At 55.0% G+C, this 24,228-nt stretch overlaps 8 protein-coding genes across 8 annotated transcripts; 3 read left to right on the plus strand and 5 right to left on the minus strand.

The window, feature by feature from the left end:
- Window positions 1-137: 137 nt before the first annotated feature.
- CC84DRAFT_1172209 (uncharacterized protein) lies at window positions 138-744 on the minus strand (the record flags this gene model as incomplete). The annotated part of the gene is made up of 2 exons (XM_018179967.1): window positions 138-478; window positions 528-744. The coding sequence occupies 2 exons, from the start codon at window positions 742-744 to the stop codon at window positions 138-140; spliced, it is 558 nt and encodes a 185-aa protein (XP_018040041.1).
- A 180-nt stretch (window positions 745-924) lies between these two features.
- CC84DRAFT_1160780 (vesicle-associated membrane protein-like protein) lies at window positions 925-2,070 on the plus strand. Its single transcript, XM_018177580.1, has 2 exons — window positions 925-1,095; window positions 1,157-2,070. The coding sequence occupies exons 1-2, from the start codon at window positions 1,058-1,060 to the stop codon at window positions 1,857-1,859; spliced, it is 741 nt and encodes a 246-aa protein (XP_018040042.1). The 5' UTR covers window positions 925-1,057; the 3' UTR covers window positions 1,860-2,070.
- Window positions 2,071-2,588: 518 nt separating this feature from the next.
- CC84DRAFT_1137522 (aspartate carbamoyltransferase) lies at window positions 2,589-8,838 on the minus strand. The gene is made up of 6 exons (XM_018176150.1): window positions 8,118-8,838; window positions 5,606-8,067; window positions 5,541-5,555; window positions 4,829-5,417; window positions 2,984-4,776; window positions 2,589-2,935 (listed from the first exon to the last, which is right to left on the minus strand). Exons 1-6 carry the CDS (start codon window positions 8,725-8,727, stop codon window positions 2,879-2,881), a joined length of 5,526 nt encoding a protein of 1,841 aa, XP_018040043.1. The 5' UTR covers window positions 8,728-8,838; the 3' UTR covers window positions 2,589-2,878.
- A 1,193-nt stretch (window positions 8,839-10,031) lies between these two features.
- On the plus strand, window positions 10,032-13,859 carry CC84DRAFT_1160782 (uncharacterized protein). Its single transcript, XM_018177581.1, has 3 exons — window positions 10,032-10,441; window positions 10,523-13,515; window positions 13,584-13,859. Exons 1-3 carry the CDS (start codon window positions 10,219-10,221, stop codon window positions 13,770-13,772), a joined length of 3,405 nt encoding a protein of 1,134 aa, XP_018040044.1. The 5' UTR covers window positions 10,032-10,218; the 3' UTR covers window positions 13,773-13,859.
- Window positions 13,860-14,339: 480 nt separating this feature from the next.
- Window positions 14,340-15,456, minus strand: CC84DRAFT_449302 (uncharacterized protein). The gene has a single exon (XM_018186312.1). It carries the CDS (start codon window positions 15,409-15,411, stop codon window positions 14,506-14,508), a length of 906 nt encoding a protein of 301 aa, XP_018040045.1. The 5' UTR covers window positions 15,412-15,456; the 3' UTR covers window positions 14,340-14,505.
- A 1,284-nt stretch (window positions 15,457-16,740) lies between these two features.
- Window positions 16,741-17,978, plus strand: CC84DRAFT_1235435 (uncharacterized protein; the record flags this gene model as incomplete). The annotated part of the gene is made up of 2 exons (XM_018183846.1): window positions 16,741-17,216; window positions 17,267-17,978. 2 exons carry the CDS (start codon window positions 16,741-16,743, stop codon window positions 17,916-17,918), a joined length of 1,128 nt encoding a protein of 375 aa, XP_018040046.1. The 3' UTR covers window positions 17,919-17,978.
- A 60-nt stretch (window positions 17,979-18,038) lies between these two features.
- On the minus strand, window positions 18,039-19,467 carry CC84DRAFT_1083533 (uncharacterized protein; the record flags this gene model as incomplete). Its single annotated transcript, XM_018174012.1, has 3 exons — window positions 18,039-18,844; window positions 18,900-19,353; window positions 19,405-19,467. The coding sequence occupies 3 exons, from the start codon at window positions 19,465-19,467 to the stop codon at window positions 18,039-18,041; spliced, it is 1,323 nt and encodes a 440-aa protein (XP_018040047.1).
- Window positions 19,468-22,158: 2,691 nt separating this feature from the next.
- On the minus strand, window positions 22,159-24,204 carry CC84DRAFT_1183947 (uncharacterized protein; the record flags this gene model as incomplete). Its single annotated transcript, XM_018180718.1, has 2 exons — window positions 22,159-23,701; window positions 23,810-24,204. 2 exons carry the CDS (start codon window positions 24,202-24,204, stop codon window positions 22,159-22,161), a joined length of 1,938 nt encoding a protein of 645 aa, XP_018040048.1.
- Between the last annotated feature and the right edge of the window lie 24 nt (window positions 24,205-24,228).

Below are 24,228 nucleotides of genomic sequence, written 5' to 3' on the forward strand. Positions count from 1 at the left end.
CGATGCCCTCAGTGTGTGCGACATGTGTGGCTCCGTGTTCGTGAGCTGTTGCTAGTCGTATCTTCTTATGGCATCGCTCATCAAGCAGCCAGTATGTCGACGTGGGGCAATCGAAAGCTTCCTGACATGATCGTCCTCTAGTCGCTGTCGCTCTCACTCTCCTCCGCCTCATCGACCTGGGCCAACACGGCATCAGGCTCGCCCCTCTTCTCGACCGCCTGCACTACCCCCTCCATCAGCCTATCCTTCCTACCCTTCTCCACCTCCTTCGCTTTCCTGATAATCCCCTTTGACCTCCTTATAACCTCCTCTTCCGCCTTTCTAATCGTCCCACTGACCCTAACCACCTTGAAAACGACCGGCGTGTCTATCGGCCGGGGTAGCTTCGTCGTGAACGTTAGCGCCGCCCAGACCATCTCGTAGTGTTCGCGCGGGCAGCGGATGATGGCGGTCGAGGTTGCGGGGGACCAGTATGTGACTGTTTGCTGTTAATTGTGCCGCGAGTATGCAATACCGGGGATATTCACCCTTGAGCGTTCGATTCGCCATGCCCATCCCATAGTCGCCAAATAGCTCTGTAATGCCCTCTCTCACGAGCCGCACAAGCTGCCCGGTGTGGAACGCATCTGAGGTAGGCGCGTGGAACTGGAGGAGCTCGGGAACGGCGTCGCTCGCTTTGGCAGCGGGGCTCGAGGTCGGGTAGAGGATGTTGACCACTAGATAGCGGTTCTTTACGCGGACCATGCTGGCGTTGCTATGTCATTGTTGGTGTGCTGGTGGGATGCTCGAGTTCGCGACTTAATTCAGCCCTACAACAATTTATCGCCGAGGCATTGGGGCCGCGCGTTGCTGGTTGGGGCTAGCTCGCTAAGCAGGATGACGCTGCGCTGTTGGACCTCTGCGAGGCAGCGACATCTTGACCAACACATCAACACCAGCTCCCCCCATTCGATTGCCTATCCACACAACAGGCCATATACGCCAGCGCTATCGATTTCAGTCGCAATCGCAATACCACCCAACTGAACTCGGCGCACAGCCCGCCCCCGTCGTCACCATGGCGTCCTCATCCAGCAGCTCCACGCAGCTCCTCTAGTATGTCCCTCTCCCGCCGCCCAAAACCTCCCCCAAAGGCCATACGCTCACAGCTCTACAGCGCCGGCATAGCCCACGGCACCAAAATCCTCGCGGAGCACACCGCCCGTCCCTCGTCAAACACGTCCTCCCTTCTCTCCGTCATCCTGCCCAAACTCTCTCACGCAGCCGCCGAACACAAAACCCTCGACGTAGACCCCTACTTCGCGCACTACCACACTTTATCTCCCAGCTCTCTGCCCGCGGCCCAGCACTCTGCCGGCGGCTTGACGTTCCTCGTGGTCGCGGAAAAGCAGCTGGGCCAGCGCATCCCATTCGGCTTTCTCGCTACCTTGGAAAAGAAGTTCTTCGAAGTCTTCGATGCCGAGTCCACAGACTTCGCTGCCCTGCCCTCTTACGGCTGCGCCTCGTTCAATGCGACGATGAAATCCCTCATGATCGAGCAAGGCGGCACCAAAGCGGGCAAGGACGACGCGCTGCGCACCGCCCAGCGCGAGATCGAGGGCGTGCGGGAGATCATGACAGAAAACATCGAGCGCGTGCTAGATCGCGGGGAGCGCTTGGATTTGCTGGTGGACAAGACGGGCCGGCTGGGCGACACGGCGCGGGATTTCCGCGTGCGGAGTCGCGGGCTGAGGCGCAGAATGTGGTGGAAGAATGTCAAGCTGATGGTGCTGTTGGTGCTGGTTGTGATCTTCCTCATATACCTGTTTGTCGGGTTTGGGTGTGGGTTGCCAGCCTGGGGAAGATGTCTGAGGAGGTAGGTGCGGTTGGTGGACAGCCAGACAAGGAGGAAGATGGCAGAAGGAGTCATGCAAGAAACAGAACAGGCCAAGGGCCTGCGATTTGATGGCCGGTTGTATACATGTCCTTTTTTCTTTTTCCCTCACGATGCAGTGGAGACATGACCAAGCTTCTGCATACACATTGTACTATACCACTACTCAGGCGTAATTCTTAACCAAAGTTCTTCGATGAACAGGTACATTCTAAATCGTGAATCATGGCCATGCCGAACTTGTGTGAGACAAGCAAGGTCCAGTAGGTATGTGCGTGTCTTAATCTCTGGTGTTCAAAGGAAGCAAGTTTGAGCTAGTCAAAGCAGGAATCCTCGACTGATTTCCGAGGATCGCAATGGCCGACACAAAAACCTGAAGTCCACCTTCTAGAGCGCACCTAATACAGTCGGAACTCACTCTACTATACATCTTCGAAAGTGCAGTCTAATGGTCTGGCGCAAGTGTTAATGACAAACGCATTACCACAAGAACTTCAGTTCTATTGTCGGCCACTGTGGATTCTCTCACCACTTAAAGCGAGAAAGTCTCGGAGAGTGTATCTATCCCAAACGCCGCCCAAATGCTATCCAGGATCGATTGTTCCGTCGATCCAATGCCCATCCGATGCCCATATCCAGTCCATGCCTCCAATCGCGTCCGTGTAAAACGCCCTAAACCCAAAGCCCAGACCACCCAGACCCACCCAGACCCAAAACCACCTCGCCAAAAAAATGAAATAGCTTCCCCCAAACCCAGATATACAAAATCCAATAAAGTACATCGGATAAAATTTGAAATAGGTCCCCCCTACCCAGTGATGGTTACTACAATGGGACGTATCTACACGCGAGCAACTCCGGTCTAATGCTTGTAACCTAATTATCTAGGCAACGGAATGAATGACAGAAAAGAACGCCTTCCAAGTTGTGATGCTTTTGGTGTGGTGTATAGTCGAAATCTCAAAAACGCCTCGTCCAATCGAATCATGAAGAGAGAAACACAATCTACGCTGCCATGACCATAGCGAGCAGCGCCATGCGCGTATACAATCCGTACCTCATCTACAATTCATTAGCAAACTTCCATAGTAGGGGGGAAAGAGTACTCACCTGGCGGAAGTACGCCGCTCTTGGGTCAAAGTCCACTTCCTCGTGAATCTCGTTGTTCCTCGGCAGCGGGTGCATGACAATCATGTTGTCCTTGGCCGCCTTGAGCACCCTGTTGTCGATGACGAACGCATCCTTGGTGCGCTCATAGCTGGCCAGGTCGGTGAAGCGCTCCTTCTGCACGCGAGTGCAGTACAGGACGTCCGACTTGGCGACGATCTCGGGACTGAGCTCGTTGGAGACGGTCGAGAGCTGGCCTCGGGACTTGAGCGCGTCGCGGACAGAGTTGGGCATCGGGAGCTCCGCAGGTGAGACGAGGTTGATGTTTACATCGTAGTGGGAGAGGAGCTCGCAGAGCGAGTGCACGGTGCGGCCGTACTTGAGGTCACCGACGAAGGTGATGTTCAGGCCGTTGACGGTTCCCAACTCCTCACGGATGGTGAAGATGTCCAAAATAGCCTGAGTTGGATGCTCGCGGCTTCCGTTGCCAGCGTTGATGATCGGGACGTCGGAGAACTTGGTCGCAATGTCGATGGACTCCTCCTGCGGGTGGCGGAGGACGATGGCATCGCTGTAGCAGCCAAGGGTGCGGATGCTGTCCGCAATGGACTCTCCCTTTTGCGTGGAAGATACAGACTCGTTGATGACGACAACCTCTCCGCCGAGGCGCTTCATAGCAGCATCGAAGGACGACGAGGTTCGCGTCGATGGCTCGAAGAACATCGTGCAAAGGACTCGCCCCTTGAGAACATCGAGGCAGCCATACTTCTGAGCACCGAGGCGCATCTCCTGAGCAATGGTGAAGAGGAGATGGAGGTCCGCGCGGCTGAGCTGCTTGACGGAAGTGATGTGCTTCCCCTTGAAAGGCGACCTTGCGAGCAGCTGCTGGAGAGATAGAGACTGTTTCCTGCGGCTAAGCTGCGTGGCGTGGTCCTCGTTGTCTGAGCGGATCTTAGAGAAGTCCTGGAAGTCCACATTGCTAATCTCCAGGTCGTAGTGGCGCGCAATTCCTTCGATGAGGATCTTGGCGTTTTTGACATTTGTGACCAAGGGGGTCTGGTAGTCGACTGCCATACGACGCGTCTGGTATCCGCGGCTCATATAGTTGGCCGGTCGCCTGTAGCGGTTGTTGGACGGGAGGTTGATGTACAAGTCAATCAGGTTGTTTGACAACATGCGGGTAAGCGAGTACTCGGGCTTCTGCTGGTCCTCATTGCTGGGAAGCACCTCCAAGAACTTGACGGGAATGCCGTGCTCTTGAATGTAATCAGCGGTTCCAGCCGTGGCGAACAGGTTGTATCCCATCTTGTGCAGGTTCTCGATCGAGGGAAGCATCTCCAGCTTGTCCTTGAAAGATCCAATGGACAAGAGAATGTTCTTTTTCGGGAGCCTGAATCCAGTGGCAATGAGACCCTTGATGTAGGCCTCGTACTTGTCGCGGCCAAAGCACGCTACCTCACCAGTGGACGCCATTTCGACACCGAGAACGGGGTCGGCTCCGGAGAGACGGGAGAAGGAGAACTGGGGAACCTTGACACCGACGTAGTCCTTGGGAATATTGACAGGCGGGTACGCGGTGACAGGTAGGCCGGCCATTGCCTTGGTAGCCATTTCAATGAGGTCAACACCCATGACCTTCGAGACGAATGGGAAGGAGCGCGATGCACGGACGTTGCACTCAATGACCTTGATCTCGTTATCCTTGGCAATAAATTGGATGTTGTAAGGACCGGTGATGTTGAGGGCGCTGCCGATCTTGCGGGTAGCTTCCTCAATCTGCTGCACAGTGACCGGGTCTACTTTTCGTTAGATTCTAGAAGTTGAAAGACAGCATTGGGCATAACATACCAAGATCTTGAGGAGGCAGGATCAGTGTAGCGTCTCCAGAGTGAACACCAGCATTTTCAACGTGCTCAGAGATGAAGTGGCCGATCATGTTACCGTTGAGAGCAACAGCGTCCATCTCAATCTCCTTGGCGTTCTCAATGTACTTGGTGATGACGACGGGGTGATCCTTTGACACCTCGGCGGCTTGCTGCAAGAACTGAGCGAGACCATCCCTGGAGTATACCGTGTTCATGGCAGCTCCGGAAAGAACGTAAGACGGCCGGACAAGCACTGGGTAGGACACCTTGTCACAGAACTCAGTGGCCTCCTCAATGCTTGTCAGCTCTTTCCAAGCAGGCTGGTCGACGTTGATGCGATCAAGCATACGAGAGAACTTGTAGCGGTTCTCAGCATTGTCGATCATCTCAGGAGATGTTCCGAGGATCTTGACATTCAGGCGGTGCAGAGGCAGGGCGATGTTGTTCGGGGTCTGGCCACCCATGGAGATAATGACACCGGAAGAGTTCTCCATCGTGTAGATATCGAGCACAGTCTCGAGCGAGATGTTTTCGAAGTAAAGGCGGTCAGCCTCATCGTAGTCGGTCGATACCTGCATGGCTGTTAGTTTTAGTTCTGATGCGCAATGTTACCTGGAAATTTTGATCTATAGGGTGTTTCGAGTTACCCCACGATACATCTTCCAGCATCATTGCAGGGAATGTGGGCGGCGCACGGTCTCTGGATTATACGGTGGGGAAGTTAGCCAGAGTTCATTCAATAGCTCTTGAATGCACTTACGTTGACCATGACGGTCTTGTAACCTTGTTCGCGGAGAGTGCGGATCGCTCGGACTGAGCACCAATCGAACTCGACCGAAGAACCGATGCGGTACACACCGGAGCCTAGCACCATGACACCCTGATCGTTGAACTTGATGTCGCTCTCAGTGCCATTGTACGTGAGGTAAAGATAATTCGTATGCGCGGGGAACTCCGCCGCCACAGTATCGATCTGCTTGACGACAGGGAAAATGCCAGCGTCGACTCGAGTGCGGCGGACAGCCAGCTCGTTGGTCTCCCAGAACTTGGCTAACTGGCGGTCGGAGTAACCCAATTGCTTAGCACGACGGATGAGAGGCTGGGTGATACTGGCGGTGGTGTAGCCAGACATTTCTTTTTCGAAGTTGCTCAGGCCCTTGAGGCGGCTCAGGAACCACTTGTCGATGTTGGTCATCTCCCAGATTTTGTCAACACTGTACCCAGACTTCATGGCATTAGCGATGGCGAACAGACGCTGATCAGAGGGAGTCTGGAGCTCTTGGTCAATACCCATCAGAGCCGCGGTCTCGTTGAAGCCAAGGTTGTTAGGATCAATCGAACGAATAGCCTTTTGGATAGCTTCTTCAAAGGTGCGGCCGATGCTCATGACCTCGCCCACACTCTTCATGGATGATCCAAGGAGAGTCGAGACGCGAGTGAACTTCTTCAAGTCCCATCGTGGGATCTTGACCACAACGTAATCGAGCGATGGCTCGAAGCAAGCGCATGTAGACTTGGTGACTGAGTTCTGGACCTCGTTGAGCGGGATGTTCAAGCCCAACTTGGCAGCGACGAAAGCAAGCGGGTATCCAGTAGCCTTGGATGCGAGTGCAGAGGAGCGAGACAAACGAGCGTTCACCTCAATAATGCAGTACTCGCGCGAGAAGGGGTTAAGGGCATACTGGATGTTGCACTCTCCGACGACTCCGAGATGGCGGATGACATTGACCGCGGTGGTTCGGAGCATATTGTAGTCTTCGTCCGACAGAGTCTGCGATGGCGCTACAACAATGGAGTCTCCGGTGTGGATGCCCAATGGATCGAAGTTTTCCATGTTACAGACGGTGATGCAGTTGTCGCGAGCGTCTCGCACAACTTCGTATTCAACCTCCTTCCATCCCTTCATACTGCGCTCAATCAGTACTTGGGGGCTGGCGGCGAATGCAATCTTGCAAAGGTCGAGCAGCTCTTGCTCGTTGTTGGCGAAACCGCTACCGAGTCCACCGAGAGCATAGGCAGCACGGACGATGACGGGGAATCCAATGTCCTTGACCACTTCCATGGCCTCATCAATTGAGCTAGCGGAAGCCGACTTGGCACACTTCTCGCCAATAGACTCCATGCTGCGGGCAAAGAGCTCACGGTCCTCAGTGGTGATGATGGTATCGATTGGTGTTCCCAGAACCTTGACGCCGAGACCTTCGAATTCGTCCTTGAGCTGGATGCCGACTTGAAGGGCGGTCTGGCCACCAAAAGTGACATAGATACCATCAGGTCGTTCCTTTTGGATGACCTTGCGCACAAAGTCGGCAGTCACTGGCAAAAAGTACACCTTGTCCGCCAGACCTTTGGAGGTTTGGATGGTGGCGATGTTGGGGTTGATCAACACGGTGTAGATGCCTTCTTCCTTGAGAGCTTTGATGCACTGGCTTCCAGAGTAATCAAACTCTCCAGCCTGTCCGATGCTGAGACCACCACTGCCAAGGACAAGCACCTTCTTGACGTTGACACGGGGGGTCAAGCGCCTGTTCTCCTCGGCAGTGCCTCCGGGGAATTCGACAGGTCGCGAGAGCACCGCAGAGTTGGCAATAGACTTTTCGATGGTGCTGATGAAGACATCAAAGAGGTACTCGGTGTCGCGTGGACCAGGGGTGTGCTCTGGGTGGAACTGGACGCTGAAGAAGGGCTTCGAGGTGTGACGAATACCTTCGTTGCTGCCATCGTTGGCGTTGACGAAGAGCTCCTCCCATCCACTGGGGAGAGTTTTGGAGTCGACTGCATAACCATGGTTTTGCGATGTGATGTGGCAGCGGCCGGTGATCATGTTGGTGCAGGGGATGTTGTGTCCGCGGTTACCAAACTTCATCTTGAGTGTCTCGGCTCCGGCAGCTCGGGCGAGCAGCTGGTGTCCCAAGCAGATACCAAAGATGGGTGTCCTAGCCTCAGACATTGCAGTCTTGATGTGTTCAACCGTGTCCTTCATCATGGCTGGGTCACCCGGTCCGTTCGAGATGAACAGTCCATCGTACTCCTTGCCTGCAAGCTTGGGGAAGTCATAGTCCCACGGCACGACTTCCACTTCGACGCCTCTTCTCACGAGGCATCGTAGCTGGTTGTACTTTAAGCCAACATCAACGCAGACTACACGGACAGGGCGTCCCGAGGGGTGCTTAAGGGCGGTAGATGGGTCGGGCGAGTAGATCTTGGGTTTGCTCGTCGACACTGCCGTAACATTTAGCATGCATCACTGCGAGGGGGCACATGAGAGTCACCTTCTGCCACCAAGTTCTTCTTATTAGGGTCCAACCACTCCACCTTTGCGAAGTCGGCACTCCAATCGACCTCTTCGGCACCATTGGCAAGCTCCTGGGTGTTGACTGCGCCACTGGTTAAGGTTGTGGAGATGGGAGATGTCTGGGTCCTCTGTAGGAGTCGACCAAGCATGCTTCCCTCGTCGCGAATGCGCTTGGTGAGTGCTCGCGTGTCCACGCCTGTAATGGCAGGCACGCCCTGCTCCTTCAGCCAGGCGCCCAGCGAGGAAGTCGCGAGGTGGTGTGAGTATTCTTCTCCGGCATAGGTGGCTACCACCAAGCCCGCAATGTGGATTTCGCGCGCCTCGAAGTGGGCGGGCAAGTCTTTGAGCAGGCTGTCCATCTCGTCGCGCGAAGGCACGCCATAGTTGCCCACCAGCGGGAAGGTGATGACGAGGATCTGGCCGCGGTATGAGGGGTCAGTGATGGACTCCGGATAGCCCACCATGCCCGTCTGGAAGACGAGCTCGCCCGCAATGCTCTTGTCAGCGCCAAAGCTCTGGCCGAAGCAGACATAGCCGTCCTGCAGCTCGAGGGCCATATTCTGGCCTGCATCCCGGTCGTAGGCCATGATTGCAGAAGGAATAGACAGCTCGAGGGCTCCGGTAGCCTTGTGAGTCGAGTCTGTCAGGCAATTGCTGAGGAGAGAGAAATTTTGGAAGCAGGCCGGCCACTAATATTCACAACTGGCGGTCGAACTTTTTTTCACCTGCATCGCAGAACTTGGTGGGGCGCCGCTGCCGGCGTTAGCGGGGTCGAACGTCATTGGCCCCTCCAAAACCATGGAAAGAAAGATTCGCGCCGATGGTCAGCCAGCGCCGAACATCGTCGAGCAGTGGCTGACAGTACAAATGGGCCGTGAACATTTATGCTGAATTGTCACACTGTGAGTTCACGAAAGTATGCCAGAGCGAGTTTACGCAGGATGAGGTTGGGGCCTGCTGTGGGCAGGTTCCCAACTTTAGTGTCAGCCACCGTGGAGCGTGCTGAAGCTGCAGTGAGCAGCGGCCACAGGCAACATCTAGCTGTGGCAGCCCGTAGCGTGGAATCGACGAGTTGAACGCAGCATGCATCGTGCCTTCCGTCTCGCCTTGCCAGTGCCGGTACGCGGGGCGCAGGCCACCGCCTAGAATTGGGCTCACACGCTGGCATGTATTGTTGTGATGGATTCTTCTGCAGCCCATGCCCGGGAGTTGATGACACCACTAGCTGTAAGCTCGCGGGGAAATTTTGTGTATGGCGGACTCTGATCACTGTGGTGCTCTCACAATGGCTGCACGATGCTCGCGCCAATCGCGCCCTGGACACGGCGACATTGGCCAATAGCACAGAAAGCACGGGGCATCGCTCTGGGAGGACATCAGATCGGTTGCCCCCAGCTTGGGCTCGTCCAGACTGCCACCCGGAGGCCTCTGCGGTGCGACACAGTATCTATGAGTGGTCGCCTGACGCGCGGGAATGACATGCGTGCATGACAGGGCACCGTTCGCAGCCAGGGCGCCGGTGAGATGGCTGCTGCTGAGGGATTGTTGTGTGTTCGCGTCGTCATGTGTAGTGAGGGGCATCGCATGTGAAAGCACCAGGACGATCGTCAAAGAACACGAGGCACACAGTACATAGCTCATGCTGCAGAGCTCATGCTCGCGCTCGTCCGTCACGTCAAGCCGGCGGAGTAGCGCACACATGCAGCCATCACGACCCTAGGGCGGTTGATTCCCTGCTCGCGATGCGTCCCATTGTGCAGTAGTCTTGTTCGCCAACGCGAGGGCGTGGAGAGGGGCGCGCTGCGATTGGGCACCCCCAGCATGTCTTGCTTCCCCACGATCTCTCTTATCAGGAAGCGGCGCGTCTCCATCCTCGTGGTGATCACGTTCCGCAGCCATGAACAAAGCGGTGAAGGGGCGAGTAGGGCAGGTAGCACGGCGGACGGGGTGCGGTATCAGCGCTCTTATCGACTTGGTTCATTTCCGCGCTCGTGAAACTTGATCCACCGCGCGCCCTCTCCCACACCACAGACTCCCACCCGCGCGCGCTCGGACAGACGACGACCAGGCGGGATCCCATGTTCGCATCACTGCTGCGCACGCGCAAAGATGCAGCCGGCCCCGAGACAACGCCCCTTCTGCAGGCCCTGAATAGGTACCGCAGCCGCGATGCAGATGCCCGCAGCGCTGCCGACGACGACGATGCCGCCCACTACGATGCCGGCGACGAGGACTACGAGGACGAAGACCAGGGCCGCCGAGACGGGCCGCTGCTGCCCGTCTTCTCGTCTGAAGTCCTGGGTACGTCAGGTTGCAAGGAGCCGCTCTGCCAGCGATCAGGCTCTGTTCAAGTGTTTGTTTACGCTAACCCTGAGCCCGCAGACCGCGTCCCCATCTACAATACGACCCACAGCATACGCATCCTCGTGATCCAGCGATGCGAGACCACTCTCTCCTGGGACCAGCTGCGTTCCCCGCAGGTCTCGCAGTTCCTTGTCAAGCCCATCCAGCAGGCCATCCTCCAGTCCCACTTCTCGCGCGGCGCCATATACTGCCTTCTGTCCAACTGTCTGCAGTTCCGGAAAGAGGCCGAGGCAAATCCCGGGAACATTGGCGTCAACAAGTCGAGGGCGCTCATTTGCGAGCTCTTGGCTGTGCGACTGCTTAAGGAACACTCGACTCGGGAGCTCATCGATGCGCTCAGCTACGACTTCAACCCGCTGCAGGGCCTCGTCTCACCAGGCGCTGGCACAGCGACTCCGGGTGGGGCTTGGGCGCGGGAGCGCTCAGCGCGTGTTTCGACCGTCGAGATAGCCATCCGGGCTCAGGCAAAGAAGTTCCTTGCGCACCCGCTCGTGGTACAGCAGCTCGAGGCCATCTGGGCGGGCACCATTGTCTTCCACTCGGTGGCAGACAGCTTGCACAGAAAGCCCGAGCCCCTAAACCGACAGTACCGCACGTTTGACGATACCCCACGACCCGGACCATCGCGTCGCCTCTCACCCACGAAACCGAACCGTCCACAGGCCCAGATAGCCGATTTGACAAGGAAAACTGTTACCCTGTACGATCCTCATGACGCTTCGCTGTTCAAGCTTTCTCGACTTCGTGTACCTCGATACCGCAACCTGTTCTCGACACTGTCCTATGGCATCATGCTTGGGCTGTTCCTGGCTGTACTCGCGGAGAAATCTGACGACATTACGGCCTTGGAAGTTTTGTTCTGGATCTGGAGCGCGGGCTATATGCTCGACGAGGTCGTCGGCTTTTCGGAGCAGGGCTTTGGGCTTTACATCATGAGCGTCTGGAATGCCTTTGATCTAGGCATTCTGCTGATGTTTCTGCTATACTACGTGCTGCGGTTGCTCGGCATCCTCATGCCCGACGTCCACAGCAGGCACGACATGGCGGCAATTGCGTATGATGTCCTAGGCTCGACTGCGGTCTTGTTGTTTCCCCGACTGTTCTCCGCCCTGGATCACTACCGCTACTTCTCTCAACTCCTCATAGCGTTCCGCGGAATGGCATTGGATCTGGTTGCTATCCTGGTTCTCATTGTTATCAGTTGCTCAGGCTTCTTTGTCGCCTTTTCGTTGGCGTTCCAGAGGACATTGTCACCTTCTGATACAGCATACGCTTTGTTCCAATTGCTCATGGGTTTCACTCCGGCCGCGTGGGATATCTGGGTTGATGCAAATCCCTTGGGAAAGGCGCTCTTAGGGCTCTTCCTTTTTATTTGCCACTTCCTCATCGTGACCATCCTCGTTACAGTGCTGACCAATTCTTTCATGGCAGTCGTGCAGAATGCAAATGAGGAACATCAGTTCCTGTTTGCCGTGAACACAATTTCCATGGTCAAGTCGGATGCGTTGTTCTCCTACATCGCACCCACAAACCTGGTGGGCTGGCTCCTGATTCCGCTCAAGTACTGTATGCCACTCAAGAGCTTCGTGCGCATGAATCGCCTGGTGATTAAGATTACGCACATACCGATCCTATTCAGCATCTTCTGCTACGAGCGAATCCTTCTTTCGAACTTGGCATACGGCCCGACGGACCTTGTTGAACAGCGTGGCCGAAGCCATGCTCAAGGCGCTATACCCGCTTTCAGTATCCGTGGCGGTGGTGACCTGTTCAGCCCTGGCCAACGTCTGCGCGAACCCTCCATTACCACGTTCCACAAAGATCGCGCCTTAGAGGAAGTTTTCAGGCGCCCGTTCCGAGACCCCAGTCAACGCACACCTTCTAATGCCTACCCGCAGGGCAGAAGAAACTCTAGCAATGTGGTGTCGGATTGGATGAAGCGCATGGGCAATGAAGGTGGAGATGTTGCGCCTCCACAAGATGATGCACGGTCTCTCCTGGATCGTCTTGAAAGTCGAAAGCGGCCAATCTTGAGGAGATCAAAGACAGCAGGGCAAGCTCCTCAGCGACGCAGCAAATACCCGCTTACAACGTCGAGGGGCGTTGTCTCTGACCCCGAAGACGAACCCAGCCCGTTCACGCGACCCATTCTAGAAGAAGAAGAGGAGCCGGAAGGACCCCAGCAGACCGAAGACGACGGAGACGACGAACTGCTCACTAACGACGAAGAAGAGCACGGATCAGAGCACACCACCAAGGACAATAAGACACCGCACCAGGAAAGTCGACTTGTCACTCCCAACGATGAGACTACGGATGATGAGGAGTACTTCCGTACGCCAATGACAGTCAGGCCACGTACGCCTCTCAGTCGCACACCTGTCCGGGCATCCTCCCCAATCTCAACCGTCAACCCACTGGTCGAAATATCGCCTAGCAAGAAACATCCTCGCTTCAAGCCTTCACATAATCGCAACCTCTCCACGAACACCGTCCTGTTCAGCCCAACCAAGGATGATCACTCAGCTCAGTCGCACTCGAGCGTCTCCGACGTACCTCCTCGCACAGTTACCCGCAGCGGCACTGCCACACCTGGCCGCCTTCCACAAGAAAGCGCGCGCAACTCAGGCCGCAGTGGTACCACGACGCCTGGTCGCATACCTCTCGACGGTCACCGCACGCCCAAACGTCCCGCTCCCAATACCGCCGCCTCTTCTCGTCCCCGCGCCATTCTGCCCCCCACGCAGCTAAGTCGCCAGAACACCAACATCGCCAACTTCATCAGCCTTAATCAGCGCCAGCGGCAGCCTTCGTTCAATGCCATGGCGCTGGACTTGGCATCCGATATTGGCGATAATAGACCTCAAGGTGGCGCGTTCAGCGGGTTCCCGGCGAGTTTCAAGAGCCAGATGGAGATGGCGGCGAGGGTCAAGGCAAAGGAGCAGGAGGGGAGCGAGCATAATGAGGAGAACAAGAGGATGAGTAGGATCATGCTGGCGCGGATGACGACTGTAAGTACACCCCCTCTCCCTTGTAAATCGTCGTTGGGGTTCTGGAACGCGTTGCTGACTTGTAATAGCTCGAAGAAGGCTTCCGCGACATGCTGAAGGAAGTCAAGGGGCTCAAGCGGAGCAGTGGTGGCAGCGACGGGACGCGGAGTCCGCCGAGCGAGCTTTTGAAGCAGCGGAAAGCGAAGGGGAAAAAGAAGGCCGCGGATCAGCGACGCGGTGAGCTGCAGGACGAACCTAGGATGGGGAGTAGTTTGTGATTTTTTCCTGTTTTCCGCCGTTATTTGGATTACATGATTTTTTACGGTTGCATGGTCACGGCGTTTGAGCGGCATACATGCCATGGCATTGTTTTTGGGCGGGTTCTTGATAATTGAGGGAGGGATGGGAAGGACAGAGATGATACCTGAAGGCCTGGATGCATGCGGCGTTATTTGGTATACTGGGAGGAATTGAATGTAGGATACGCGCCGACGATAATATTATGTCGTGAGGATAAACGGGATCGACGAACATTGTATTACATACTGCCTCATTGTGTTGCAAAAACATCGATGAACGGAGAGGAGGAGGCGACGGAAGTTGTAGCTTAGGAGGTAATGATACTGTGGATGAGAGGGGCAAGATTGATGTGCACCGGGGTGAGCTGTGCGGTGCTGAGTGGCCCGAGAGTACGTGACCAGCCTTGTGTTGTTAGCACGACGAGATGTCTGGGCTGATTTGCTCGCTCTTCGATGGGTTCCTGGGTTGCTCAGTTCTGAGGTACTTGATCCTGTATGCTGGGAAGCCATGGGTCGATATCGCGGTGATGTGGGATAGTCGGGTTTGCGAAGAAGAAACAATTGATTAATAGAAACTAACTATGCGAAATGTATAGTTGGAGCGTTACCAAATTGGATAGCTGTACCGGGAACAAACGAACGGTGACAATTGCTGACGGCGAGGTACTTTGAACGTCTAGGTGCATCTGAACTCAGAGCGATCAATCCGCACTTACTTTCTCGTCAACACAAGTCCTCGTGCGTCTACCGTCGCGGTGAATTGGTGTTGAGGTCGCCTGAGACACTCAAGTGCCCATCTATCCAACCGATCACTCGTGTCCAACTGCTCCTCGCTTTCCAGTAACCGGCGAAACTCGAATCCCTTGTCCCAGTCCTTCTCTTCATCGTAAGGTATGGTGAAAAGCCTTGTTGCCATCGGTACCAAAACGTCGGCACGAAATCCCGGACCCCATCTGACCATTTGAGACCAGGCCCAGATGAACTCCTGAATTTTGCCCTTCATCAGCAGTGTGACCGCTAACCGCGGCACCTGCCAGTTGTGGTAACGATGCGAGCCGTTTTCACCGGAGGGAAAGCTGCAGTAGACACTGTTCAGGCTGGTGAAGTGTGTCGCGATGTATTCCATCACTTTGTCCCAGCCGTTGTAGCTCCTACGATCACCCCCAGTGTGTAGTGAATGGCTGCACCACGACAGGCGCCTGATCTTTGCTTTCGCGGAATCAGGAATCGATTGCACGACTCTCAAGATGAAGTTTGCTCGTCTGCGCCAATCAAAGCGGAATTCTGTATTTGCGTATATGCTGTCGAGCATTTCATGTCGGATCTGGTGATTGAGGAACAGGACAGGATCCGAAGCGAGGTAATAACTGAAGGGATATTTGTAAAAACCCCTGACGTTTGGGTACCCGTATTCTCCTTCTCTGTGTTGGTTCGGCATGGTGAAGGAAAGAGAACCGGGAACGAGGTGGAGGTAGATCTGATCTCGCAGTTCACGCGGAAGATCGAGGAAAGGGAAGATTCGAGCCGTGGAAGCTTTGATTCGCTGTGAGACGAACGACGCGTCCCCAGTACCATTCTCACGGAGATGCGGGGCCCAATGGCTCTGCAAGGTGTCCATTCTTGTCGGTGACTTTGGCGTTGGTAAGATGGAGAATACCGTAAAGATAAAGAGCCATGATCGATGTGAGTCACACCAAACGTGCGGCTATTGTCGGCGTCGGTCCTCTGTGATAAGCGAGCTCCATCGCGGCACAGTTTCGTACGAAATGACACTTCTTGCTGCGCAAGATGCCTTTGTTGCTTTCATCGATTTTCAAGTACCCAGGTGTATATCCAGACACGTGACTGCAATCTGCATGGATCTTAGCAAATGAGACCTTTGAGGTACGACGCGGGGCAATTTGTGCGTCCGTAGAACAGCCGAGGCACAGGGGTGATTGTGGTCGCCGATTCACGTATTGCGAACCCTGCGATCCAACGGAGGTTCTTCGGCCAGATCCGAGGTTGTGTATGATCGACACAAATGCCTGGACGGCATGCAGAAGGATGCAGATGAGGCTGCAGACGAGAAAGGCGGATTCGATCGGCGACGACATGTAAAGGGGAGATCAACCTCAAAAGTCATCATCATGCAGGAAAGCTTCCTAGCGATTCGGATTGAGTGCACAGTGTTCAAATATAGTCGTGAGCTGTTGTTGGTTTTGAGTGGGGTCTAGCGCCGAGAGCTACCACAACGTTATCGCCACTGAATCACTTCCGTCCACTCACGTAGACTCAACAGCTCTTGGCCACATTCTGTACGTACGTACGTATGTACGAATAGTTCATCGTCTATGCGGGTCCTTATTACTTCAGGCTCCGGGTGTTTCATGCTCCTTAATTTTTCCGGATGGCCGAAAATAGCTCCTCATACCACAGGTACATGATAGCCCCTACGAAGCAGCATAGTGCCCGCCCCATACTTTCGAGAGGGGACATAGTGCGATATAAGAAGCAGACTTTCCAATCCCCTGTAGATCTTGGCTTTGCCCCTGTGGAGCGTTCCTCTGACCGGTGTTCGTATTTCCTCGTATTCTATACCCAAAACGTTCGCTACCTCCGCCCCCACCCAATGACGTCGGACCACCAAAGTTATACCTTGTCCTACCTCGTGTCCAATCCCAGACTGTGTGTCCCCTTGCAATCAAGATCCGTAGTACGAGTGCGCACCGAGCCGCTCACAATTTCTGATTCGCCCACACCCTCTCGTGTCCTCAGCCGCTCCCCGTTTCCCAGGTGCTATGATGTCGCAACCGCCCAAACATATACGAACAGAAGCCATGCCCGCTTTTCGAAACGTTCGTGTCAATAGTCTCCTCTTGCCCAGCACCAGAGCCAACAATAGTCGGCGGACTACTTCGTATCGACCTCTCCCGACGCTCGACGATCCCGCTCTACGACTCGCGCAATGCTCCAGAGTCCAGTCAGTCCAGAAAGCCCGGACGTCAAGCATGGCGCGCGGCCTTTCGCAAGAATACACAATTATGAAGCAGGGCTGGAAGTTGCCGAGAACCAGAATCGCGAGAAAAACGACCTAGACCCGGTCGTGGTACTCAGCTCGCCCGTAGAGACCGACTCACCGCTGTTCATAACACATGGGCGCTGGGCAGAAGCACCGCAACCGATAGATTCCACTTCCCCACAAGCGATGGGCGACGCAGCACTCGAGGCACATCGCACAACCACCACACAACCGGAATCCGATGCGGCAAAAACCGAGAAGGGCTCGACACTAGTTGATAGTGAAGAGGGGGGGCCTAGACGTTGGTGTGGACTCGGTCGCAAGGTGATGTTGCTCATCATCGTTTTGGTGATACTTTTGGTGGCCGCGATCATTGGTGGCGCTGTTGGAGGTACGCTGGCGAAAAAGAGTGCGAAGTCAACGTAAGCGCGCAGTCAAAAAGTCGAAGCTTCGGGACTAATTTGAATCTTAGGCCAGTAACAGACAACAATGCAGACACACCCCAGTCAAGTACTGCCAGTCAATCAACCACTGCCAGTGCAAGACGATCGGGCGATAGCCCGACAGCTACAGAGGCAACCGGACCCCACGTCCGCTTCCGTCTGCAAACCTACGACGACTATGAGTACAGGGGAAAAATCCAGGTTTTTGAAGATCCCGGCCTCTTCAAACCCAAATGGGACATACTCTCATACAACTGGACGCCCGCTAGGAGTGGTGACCTGGAGGACACGTCCCTTCTGCGTTGCTCGGTGGCCTTTTGTGCAAATCAAACCGTCCTGGGGTGGCGGGGCGCTTCCATCATGGAACAGCCGGGCAGCACGAGCGCAAATCACTCTGCCAACTTCATTCACATTGCGTGTGACCAGATGTACCTGAACCCAGAGTGCATGGGTTTGGGTGACCCCGATGCTACGTCGTGGGCCACAACAAAGGATGACTACTCGCAGGTCCCGTCGGCTACGCCGACGACGGATGGTGATACGGAGTCAACAAGGTCGACCACGTTGGCCACGACTACGCCACCGCCGAAGTCTAGATCCAGTTTCAGTTCCAACTCAAAGTCGACCTCTGGTTCTGGGTCCAGCCCAGATACTAGTTCGGCTGCAAAGACTCAAGCCTGATTTAGTTTGTACACAGCGTTCACTAAGATACCTCTTCGTTATTCAATGTTATTCCATTCATTGTACAATGCCGCTAATTTCATGAGATCTCTTGCTATCCATACACATGTCTGAACTTCTCTAGGAAGAGTTGGAGTTATCCGCGCAGCTCCAGGCCGCGGAACCTCCAGACTTGTTGTAGCTATCAATGATGCCGACCACGGATCCATATGTTCCAGAGACCATGAGGAAAGTACCCGAGATGATGATGAAGAAGCACCAGAACACCATCAGCATCCACTTGGCGGACCTGGGCTTGTTCCAGTGGTCGTACAGCCACATGCCACCCATGGGCTGGAAGCAGATGAGGGTGCCGAGAAGCGCGCCGACGAGGGAAACGAGACCGCCGAAGACGGGAATGGCGCTCGCGATGATGTAGGCAATGCCGGCTACGCTGCCAGTGCAGCCAAACCATGTCATCCAATGGATCTTGGTGTTGCGGGCAAGGTGAGACGTGCCGCGCAGGAATCGGATGAAGAAGTACTTTGCGGCAAAGTGGATGTACATAGTGGTGCTGACAATCAGACCAGGCAGGGCGATTCCGTAGCAGACCTTCTTCATCAAGGGACCCGCAGATCCAAGCGCAGGCGATGCGACGTAAGAACCACAGTAGTAGTACACAACCACACCGATGGCAATGTATACAGCCGACATGATGGTCTGGCAGTAGATGAGCGACTTGGTAAAGTCACGAGGATCGCGCATCTCAGAGACGATGTTGAAGTATGCGGGTACGCCGGCGTAGGCGAAGACGATGGACGAAAGCGCGGCAAAAGCGCCGGCGGCATCAGGGCTGCCAAAGAGCTTGTAGTTCGACTTGAACTCTCCCTCAAGCGGAGCGGCGGACGGGCGATCTTGAACACCAACGGAGACGGTCAGGATCAGGACTGTGGAGAAGGTTAGTCACCTGTTCTGATTTCGCAGTGTTCTTTCTCAACTTACTCGAGACCAAAATGCTGATAGTTCCGACCCATGCCAACCATGAGATCCTGCCCAGGGTCTGGATGCTACCGAGGGAGAAACCGACAACGGCGGCGACCGCAACGAAAATGGCCGTGCAGGCGCCATGGCTGGAAAGCGCATTGAGATCGGTCGCGATGCCGAGAATACCGGAACCGGCGACGAAGATGCAGAAGAGCGCGAACGCGATGCCGAATGACTCGTAGCCGAAGCGACCGAGGATTTTGCGACCGACGTCATCGAGGCCGTACACATCGGGATGGCGAACCTTGAATACACCTACGATGTAACCCGACCAGGAGGTGCAGATCGCAATAGCAACCAGGCAGATGACACCGGGAATGAGACCAAGAACATCAAAGACCTCGGGGATGGATAGCACACCCAAACCGATTTGGGTCTTGAGCATCAGCACAACCGCACCTTTCCATCCGACCTGGGCAGTGTTAACGATGTGTGAAAGAATGAGTCTTTGAGTTCAACTTACTGCTCGGTAGTTGGGACCCTCCTCTGTGAGCTCACCGAAGACCGCATCTTGCGTAGCGACCATCTGGTTGTCGCCGTACTCTCCACCCTCGCCTCCATCCTCTGCAATCTTCTTCTCGCTGCGAAATGCCATGTTGAGTATGCGTGTTCAGTGTGAAGGAGGAAGAACACAAAGGTCGACGACGCAGAAAACAGCGAAATCTGCATTGATATTTATCACTGTGGAGAAGGGCCCGGCCATTCCCCGGTCCATCTTGGGCAAGGTTACCAACCGTGGATACTACGGCCAGCGGTGGGTCAAGTCGCCATCAGGAAAGTAAGCCATCCAACACGTGCATCCGGCCGCGCCGTGCACACTCTGCGACCCACCAGGTACCCTCTCTTACCCATTCGCCGGTGTCGCTCTATCTGTTAATCGGCTGTCATCGCGTGTAGTCAACTATCTGCACCCTATTTCGAGTTTGAAAGCCTACAAAATGCGCGATTCTACGTTGCAGCCATGAAAAGCCACCATGAAGATCGTTGAGGAGAAGCTTTTTTCGATCGACACTATTGCCGGATGTGGCTACGCCATCGGACTTTGTATGCAATTTTTACGTTAGACCCCGCGAAAATTCTGTGGGGCGACCCTGGAAGAGGACTCGCGTTGGAATCCCCCATAGGCTAGGAGCTCTGCCCATGGGGAGCCATTCTGCCGTCCTGAATCCATCACGTAAATTGGAAACATAGTGCTGATTCGAGCTGGGCTGATTGCTTAGCATCCGGCGTGTAGGGCGAGAAAAGCCGCGCCTAGAGGTTGGCAATGCTTCTAGCGGCGTCACTATCGACTTCGGTGCAGTGATGCGAGATTGAGGAACGTCATATTCCTTGGTCGGTGCTGGCTACCTATCTACGATGCACCTATGGTGCTGTTTCATCACACGCAATCAGTCCAGGACACGCTGAAGACCATCAGGAAAACCTCTTCGGAGAGCGCCGCGCCCAAGACCGGACGACAGCTCCGTTCCTGGACGCCCGCGCCAACGGCGCAAAGTCGCCGAAAAGCGCCGAGTCTCGATGAGGCTCTGCGGCGACTCCACATGGCCCGCAAGGGTGCCGACGTCGGCTACGATTACCGCTGGAGCTAGGTCAGTCTCGATGCGCAAGTACTCCAGCTACTCCAGGTCTCGAGCTCTGCGTTCCGCCTCCGACCTAAACAATTCTTGCTTCAGGCTAGACTAGTTGTTGCCGAAGGTGTCTCCCCGCACTTCCTTAATTGCCTCGAACGTGCGGAAGTGCAGGGAGTCGGCAAAGCGAAGTCTGCCTAGCTTCTGAATTAGCATCACTGCCACGGCTCTGGACCCGTGGTGGCAATCGCAGACGCAGTCGCAGGGATGGTCGCGTGCGCAGCGACAATCGGAGTGGTGCACGAAGGGCACGTGGGCGAAGAGCTGCTTGGTTCGATTAAAAACTCTGGGTCTTCGTCGTCTGAGCCATCCCCGTAGGGAGCCACAACCCCATACCCCGCTAAATTGGCTGGGAGGTCTTCCTCTTCGCTGACAGAGTGCTGGTCGTCAGCCAGCAAGTCAACATTGGAGTCGACCTTCATAGTCTCAGAGTCCTCAGTAGGGTCATACTCATACTCTTCCCAGGCGTTATCGTCATACAAATCACTGTCGGGATATACGGGTATATCGACACCTGCCTTAGCTTGCTCGAACAGCTGCTGAAATCGTCGTAAGGGAGATAGCGATCCCAAAGCCCCTCTGGCAACGCATGAGAAGCTTGAACGGGAGAGCAAATATCAGCCGTTGCGGGACTTCGTTCTATTCTGCTAGCGTTGCAGTTTCATTAGCGATGCGTAAGAGGATCTCATAAACGCTGTCGCGCAAAGCGTCATCATCGTCGATGACGAAGTAGACTAGACTGAGGGGACCGTGAGTGTCCGGGGACGTAGTGTGGGGCATGCTGTCGTTGGTTGAACCTACGCCAGAGTTTGGGTAGTATGTTTGCGTGCGGGTAGAGGCTTCTTACTTGGTGTCAGCGAGCACGTGGATCTTGGCCATGAAGTTCAAAATCCTCCTGTACGTATTCGCCGCGTTAAGAGCCGAAGAGAAGCAGCAGATCAGATGAATCAATCGTCCTTAAAACATCCTCACTTAGTTGTCACAAAACAAAGGCCGCGAAAGCTTCGCTGAAAGTTTAGATTTACATTTGTGTCTTTATAGATGGCGCAAAAGGGTATAATACGAAAGCCACACCATCGCTTGGAATGATACGGCGCCGTCCGACAGCGAGATGCCAATCCATGAGACCGAATTTACTAACAGCAAATTGCGGAAATACTCTTATAGATGCTGCTGAATATGTGCGTGCTTAATCCTTGGACACCGCACGAGTACAAGCATCGAAAGCGACCTTTAAGTCCTTCATGATTGTAGCGAGTACTCCATTTGCGGGAACCGCAGTTGATCCCAACAACCCAGTGGATACGATCGCCGCCGGGATCGAGAATCAATATTTGCTTTCAGCAAATGGAGGTACGCTGCCTTAGCTCTAAAATTCCTCCGGGGTCCGAGGTATGTAACTCTGCAAATTGATGCGTGGCCGATGCATAGTCTTGGACCGTCGAAAGGCTGAAGCCAAGGGATAGATCCTCGGCTCGTGAAACCCGACTACCAGGTCAACACGACTAAGCTACAAGTTGATTGTTTCAGTGCCCCCATTTTTAATCGCTCCAGATTCACAGTCGTTGAAAAGATGAGCATGTAGCAGCTCAGAAGATGTTGCTGTCGCCAAATGGCATCGTCGTGTCCTCGCCAAAGTTCATGAAATCGTCGATAGCGAAATTGGTCTCGCCAGTTGCAGCACCCATGCCAAGCTCAATGCCTTGCATGGCGGTTGCTGGTTTCTCATGATCGCCTGGCGGATCTAGCCCATCAACAAGTCTGAATTGCTGCGGAATGGCACTACCAAAAGCTTCGAGGCGATCTGCTCGAAGGGCACCGGGGTCTTTGCTCTGACCGGTGGCGTCACCGCGGGCGTTCATCCAGCTGCCATTGCCACCTTCCTTTTTCTGAACAGATGCAAAGAAGAATTCTTGAAAGAGCGAACTAATCTCATACCAGCGACCCTTAATGTCCTCAAGGGCTACGCGTTGGTTCGCTGAGATAAGTTTCCAGTAGCAGAGCTCACCGGCAGAGGACAGCAGCGTCTGATTTCGCCAATTCATGTCTTCTCGCATGCGGAGGGGCACATGATTGTCTGATGGTAGAGCAGGGGGGCTCTTGGGGTTTGGCGCTGGGAGAGTCGCATACGCGTACACGTCGCCTCGCATCTCGATCTTTGAGCCGACTTGATTGTTCCCGATAGGAGCGACTTTCTGAATGATCTCGCTGATGACTAGAACGTCGGATCCAAGGCCCAGTCGTAAACGTACCGGCTCGCCTCTCCATATCTTTTCAGCCCCATAATATATCCCGTTCCAATGGCGCTCCTCGCCTCCATTGCTGGGTACCGTCTTGAGCCTCTCGAATGGCGTGTACGTCATATCGATCGCCTTGGCGGCAAGTATGGAAGCATCGACCTCCGGGTGGCCTTCCCACTGGCGTGCGGCCAAAGCCTTCCAGTCTACCTGATTATAAGTCATAGTAGGGTTGTTCCGCAGGTATTCGAAAGTGCAAGACGGCACAGACCAGGCCAGCCACGGCTTCACATCAGCGCCCGCCTCGACAACTTCTTGTGGCGGAGAGTGCCCCGGATATGAGAGTGGCTGCACACTGTACATGCCGGTATGGGCGGCGTTGGCGGATGTCCAGCGGCGTGCTACAAGCCCTAAGCCGAAGGCGCCGCCAGACCTCCGAAACCATACAACTTCGCCGGTGCGGGCAAGGAATTTGTTGTATTGATTGTCGACCTGCTGGTCCAGTGTGCGCGGTTGCGGGAGGGGCGTAGGCTCGAGCCGGGGCGGCGCCTTGATCTGCCCGGCGTTGTACTGGGTAGTGGGCGTGGCGGGCTTCGTCACAGGGCTCTGGGCAATGGGCGTACTAGGTGTGCCTACACTAGAGCGTCGGATGGGGATGGGGGCGGAGTTTCGATTGACGGGAACAGGTCCATTTGAAGCGCTCATTGTTCTCATGGCAGTAGATGCATTGGACGTGGCATCCGCAGGTCGTGCTGGCTGAGCGGGCTTCTCGACTTCGACCTGGTTGGGCGAGCATATACGGCAGGAGCAGTTGTTGTAGTCGCTCGACTCGTCGGTGGAGAGCCACAGCAGATGCGGGAAGAATTCGACAGGGCTGCGGAAGCGCTTGCGGGGTCTACATGGAAGGTTAGTATGCATGCCCAAGTATGAAGGCTGGAAATAATGGCGAAAAGGCCTTGGATAGGTGTTGTCGCGTGCTATGGCAAATGCAGGATATTCGTACCCTTTGGGATAGCCGTAGAGATAGGCATCCTGCCTGTCATGGCCGCCGCCAGAGTGGGTCTTGGAATCGCCATTGGTCTTGGACTTGATGTGCTCGTACAGCCTGTAGCCCTCGGGAAAGTCCCACAGGATGCACTGCTGCCACTTGTCTTCGTCTTCCTTGCGCCCAATCTCGCGCAGCAGCATGCCGCCCAGCTTCTTGCGCCAGTCGACGTGCTTCGCGTCGTCCTTTTCGATCAGGCGGTAGTAGTCGCTCTGGCCCTGCTCGTTGGGCGTGCGGTCGAGCTGCGCCTCGGTTGGGCCATTTCGGACGGGCTTGCCTTTGTTGTTGACCACGGTCTTGCCGTCGGAGCGCTGGGGGAAAATGGGCCAGAACAGAGTGAGCGGCTGGCTCATGACATCGACGGGTGCGCGTTGGCG

The sequence above is a fragment of the Paraphaeosphaeria sporulosa genome, assembly GCF_001642045.1.
Source record: "Paraphaeosphaeria sporulosa strain AP3s5-JAC2a unplaced genomic scaffold CC84scaffold_2, whole genome shotgun sequence".
NCBI classification, from domain to species: domain Eukaryota; kingdom Fungi; phylum Ascomycota; class Dothideomycetes; order Pleosporales; family Didymosphaeriaceae; genus Paraphaeosphaeria; species Paraphaeosphaeria sporulosa.

Excerpts from the sequence above, each read along its gene's own strand:
- CC84DRAFT_1160780 (XM_018177580.1), top strand. The coding sequence starts at position 1,058 with ATGGCGTCCTCATCCAGCAGCTCCACGCAGCTCCTCTA. Across the intron at positions 1,096-1,156 it reads AGCTCCACGCAGCTCCTCTA|CGCCGGCATAGCCCACGGCA; the intron begins GTATGTCCCTCT and ends ACAGCTCTACAG.
- CC84DRAFT_1137522 (XM_018176150.1), bottom strand. The coding sequence starts at position 8,727 with ATGGCCTACGACCGGGATGCAGGCCAGAATATGGCCCTCGAGCTGCAG. Across the intron at positions 8,068-8,117 it reads GAAGAACTTGGTGGCAGAAG|TGTCGACGAGCAAACCCAAG; the intron begins GTGACTCTCATG and ends ATGTTACGGCAG. Across the intron at positions 2,936-2,983 it reads GAGCGGCGTACTTCCGCCAG|ATGAGGTACGGATTGTATAC; the intron begins GTGAGTACTCTT and ends AATGAATTGTAG.
- CC84DRAFT_1160782 (XM_018177581.1), top strand. The coding sequence starts at position 10,219 with ATGTTCGCATCACTGCTGCGCACGCGCAAAGATGCAGCCGGCCCCGAG. Across the intron at positions 10,442-10,522 it reads CTTCTCGTCTGAAGTCCTGG|ACCGCGTCCCCATCTACAAT; the intron begins GTACGTCAGGTT and ends CTGAGCCCGCAG. Across the intron at positions 13,516-13,583 it reads TGCTGGCGCGGATGACGACT|CTCGAAGAAGGCTTCCGCGA; the intron begins GTAAGTACACCC and ends GACTTGTAATAG.
- CC84DRAFT_449302 (XM_018186312.1), bottom strand. The coding sequence starts at position 15,411 with ATGGACACCTTGCAGAGCCATTGGGCCCCGCATCTCCGTGAGAATGGT.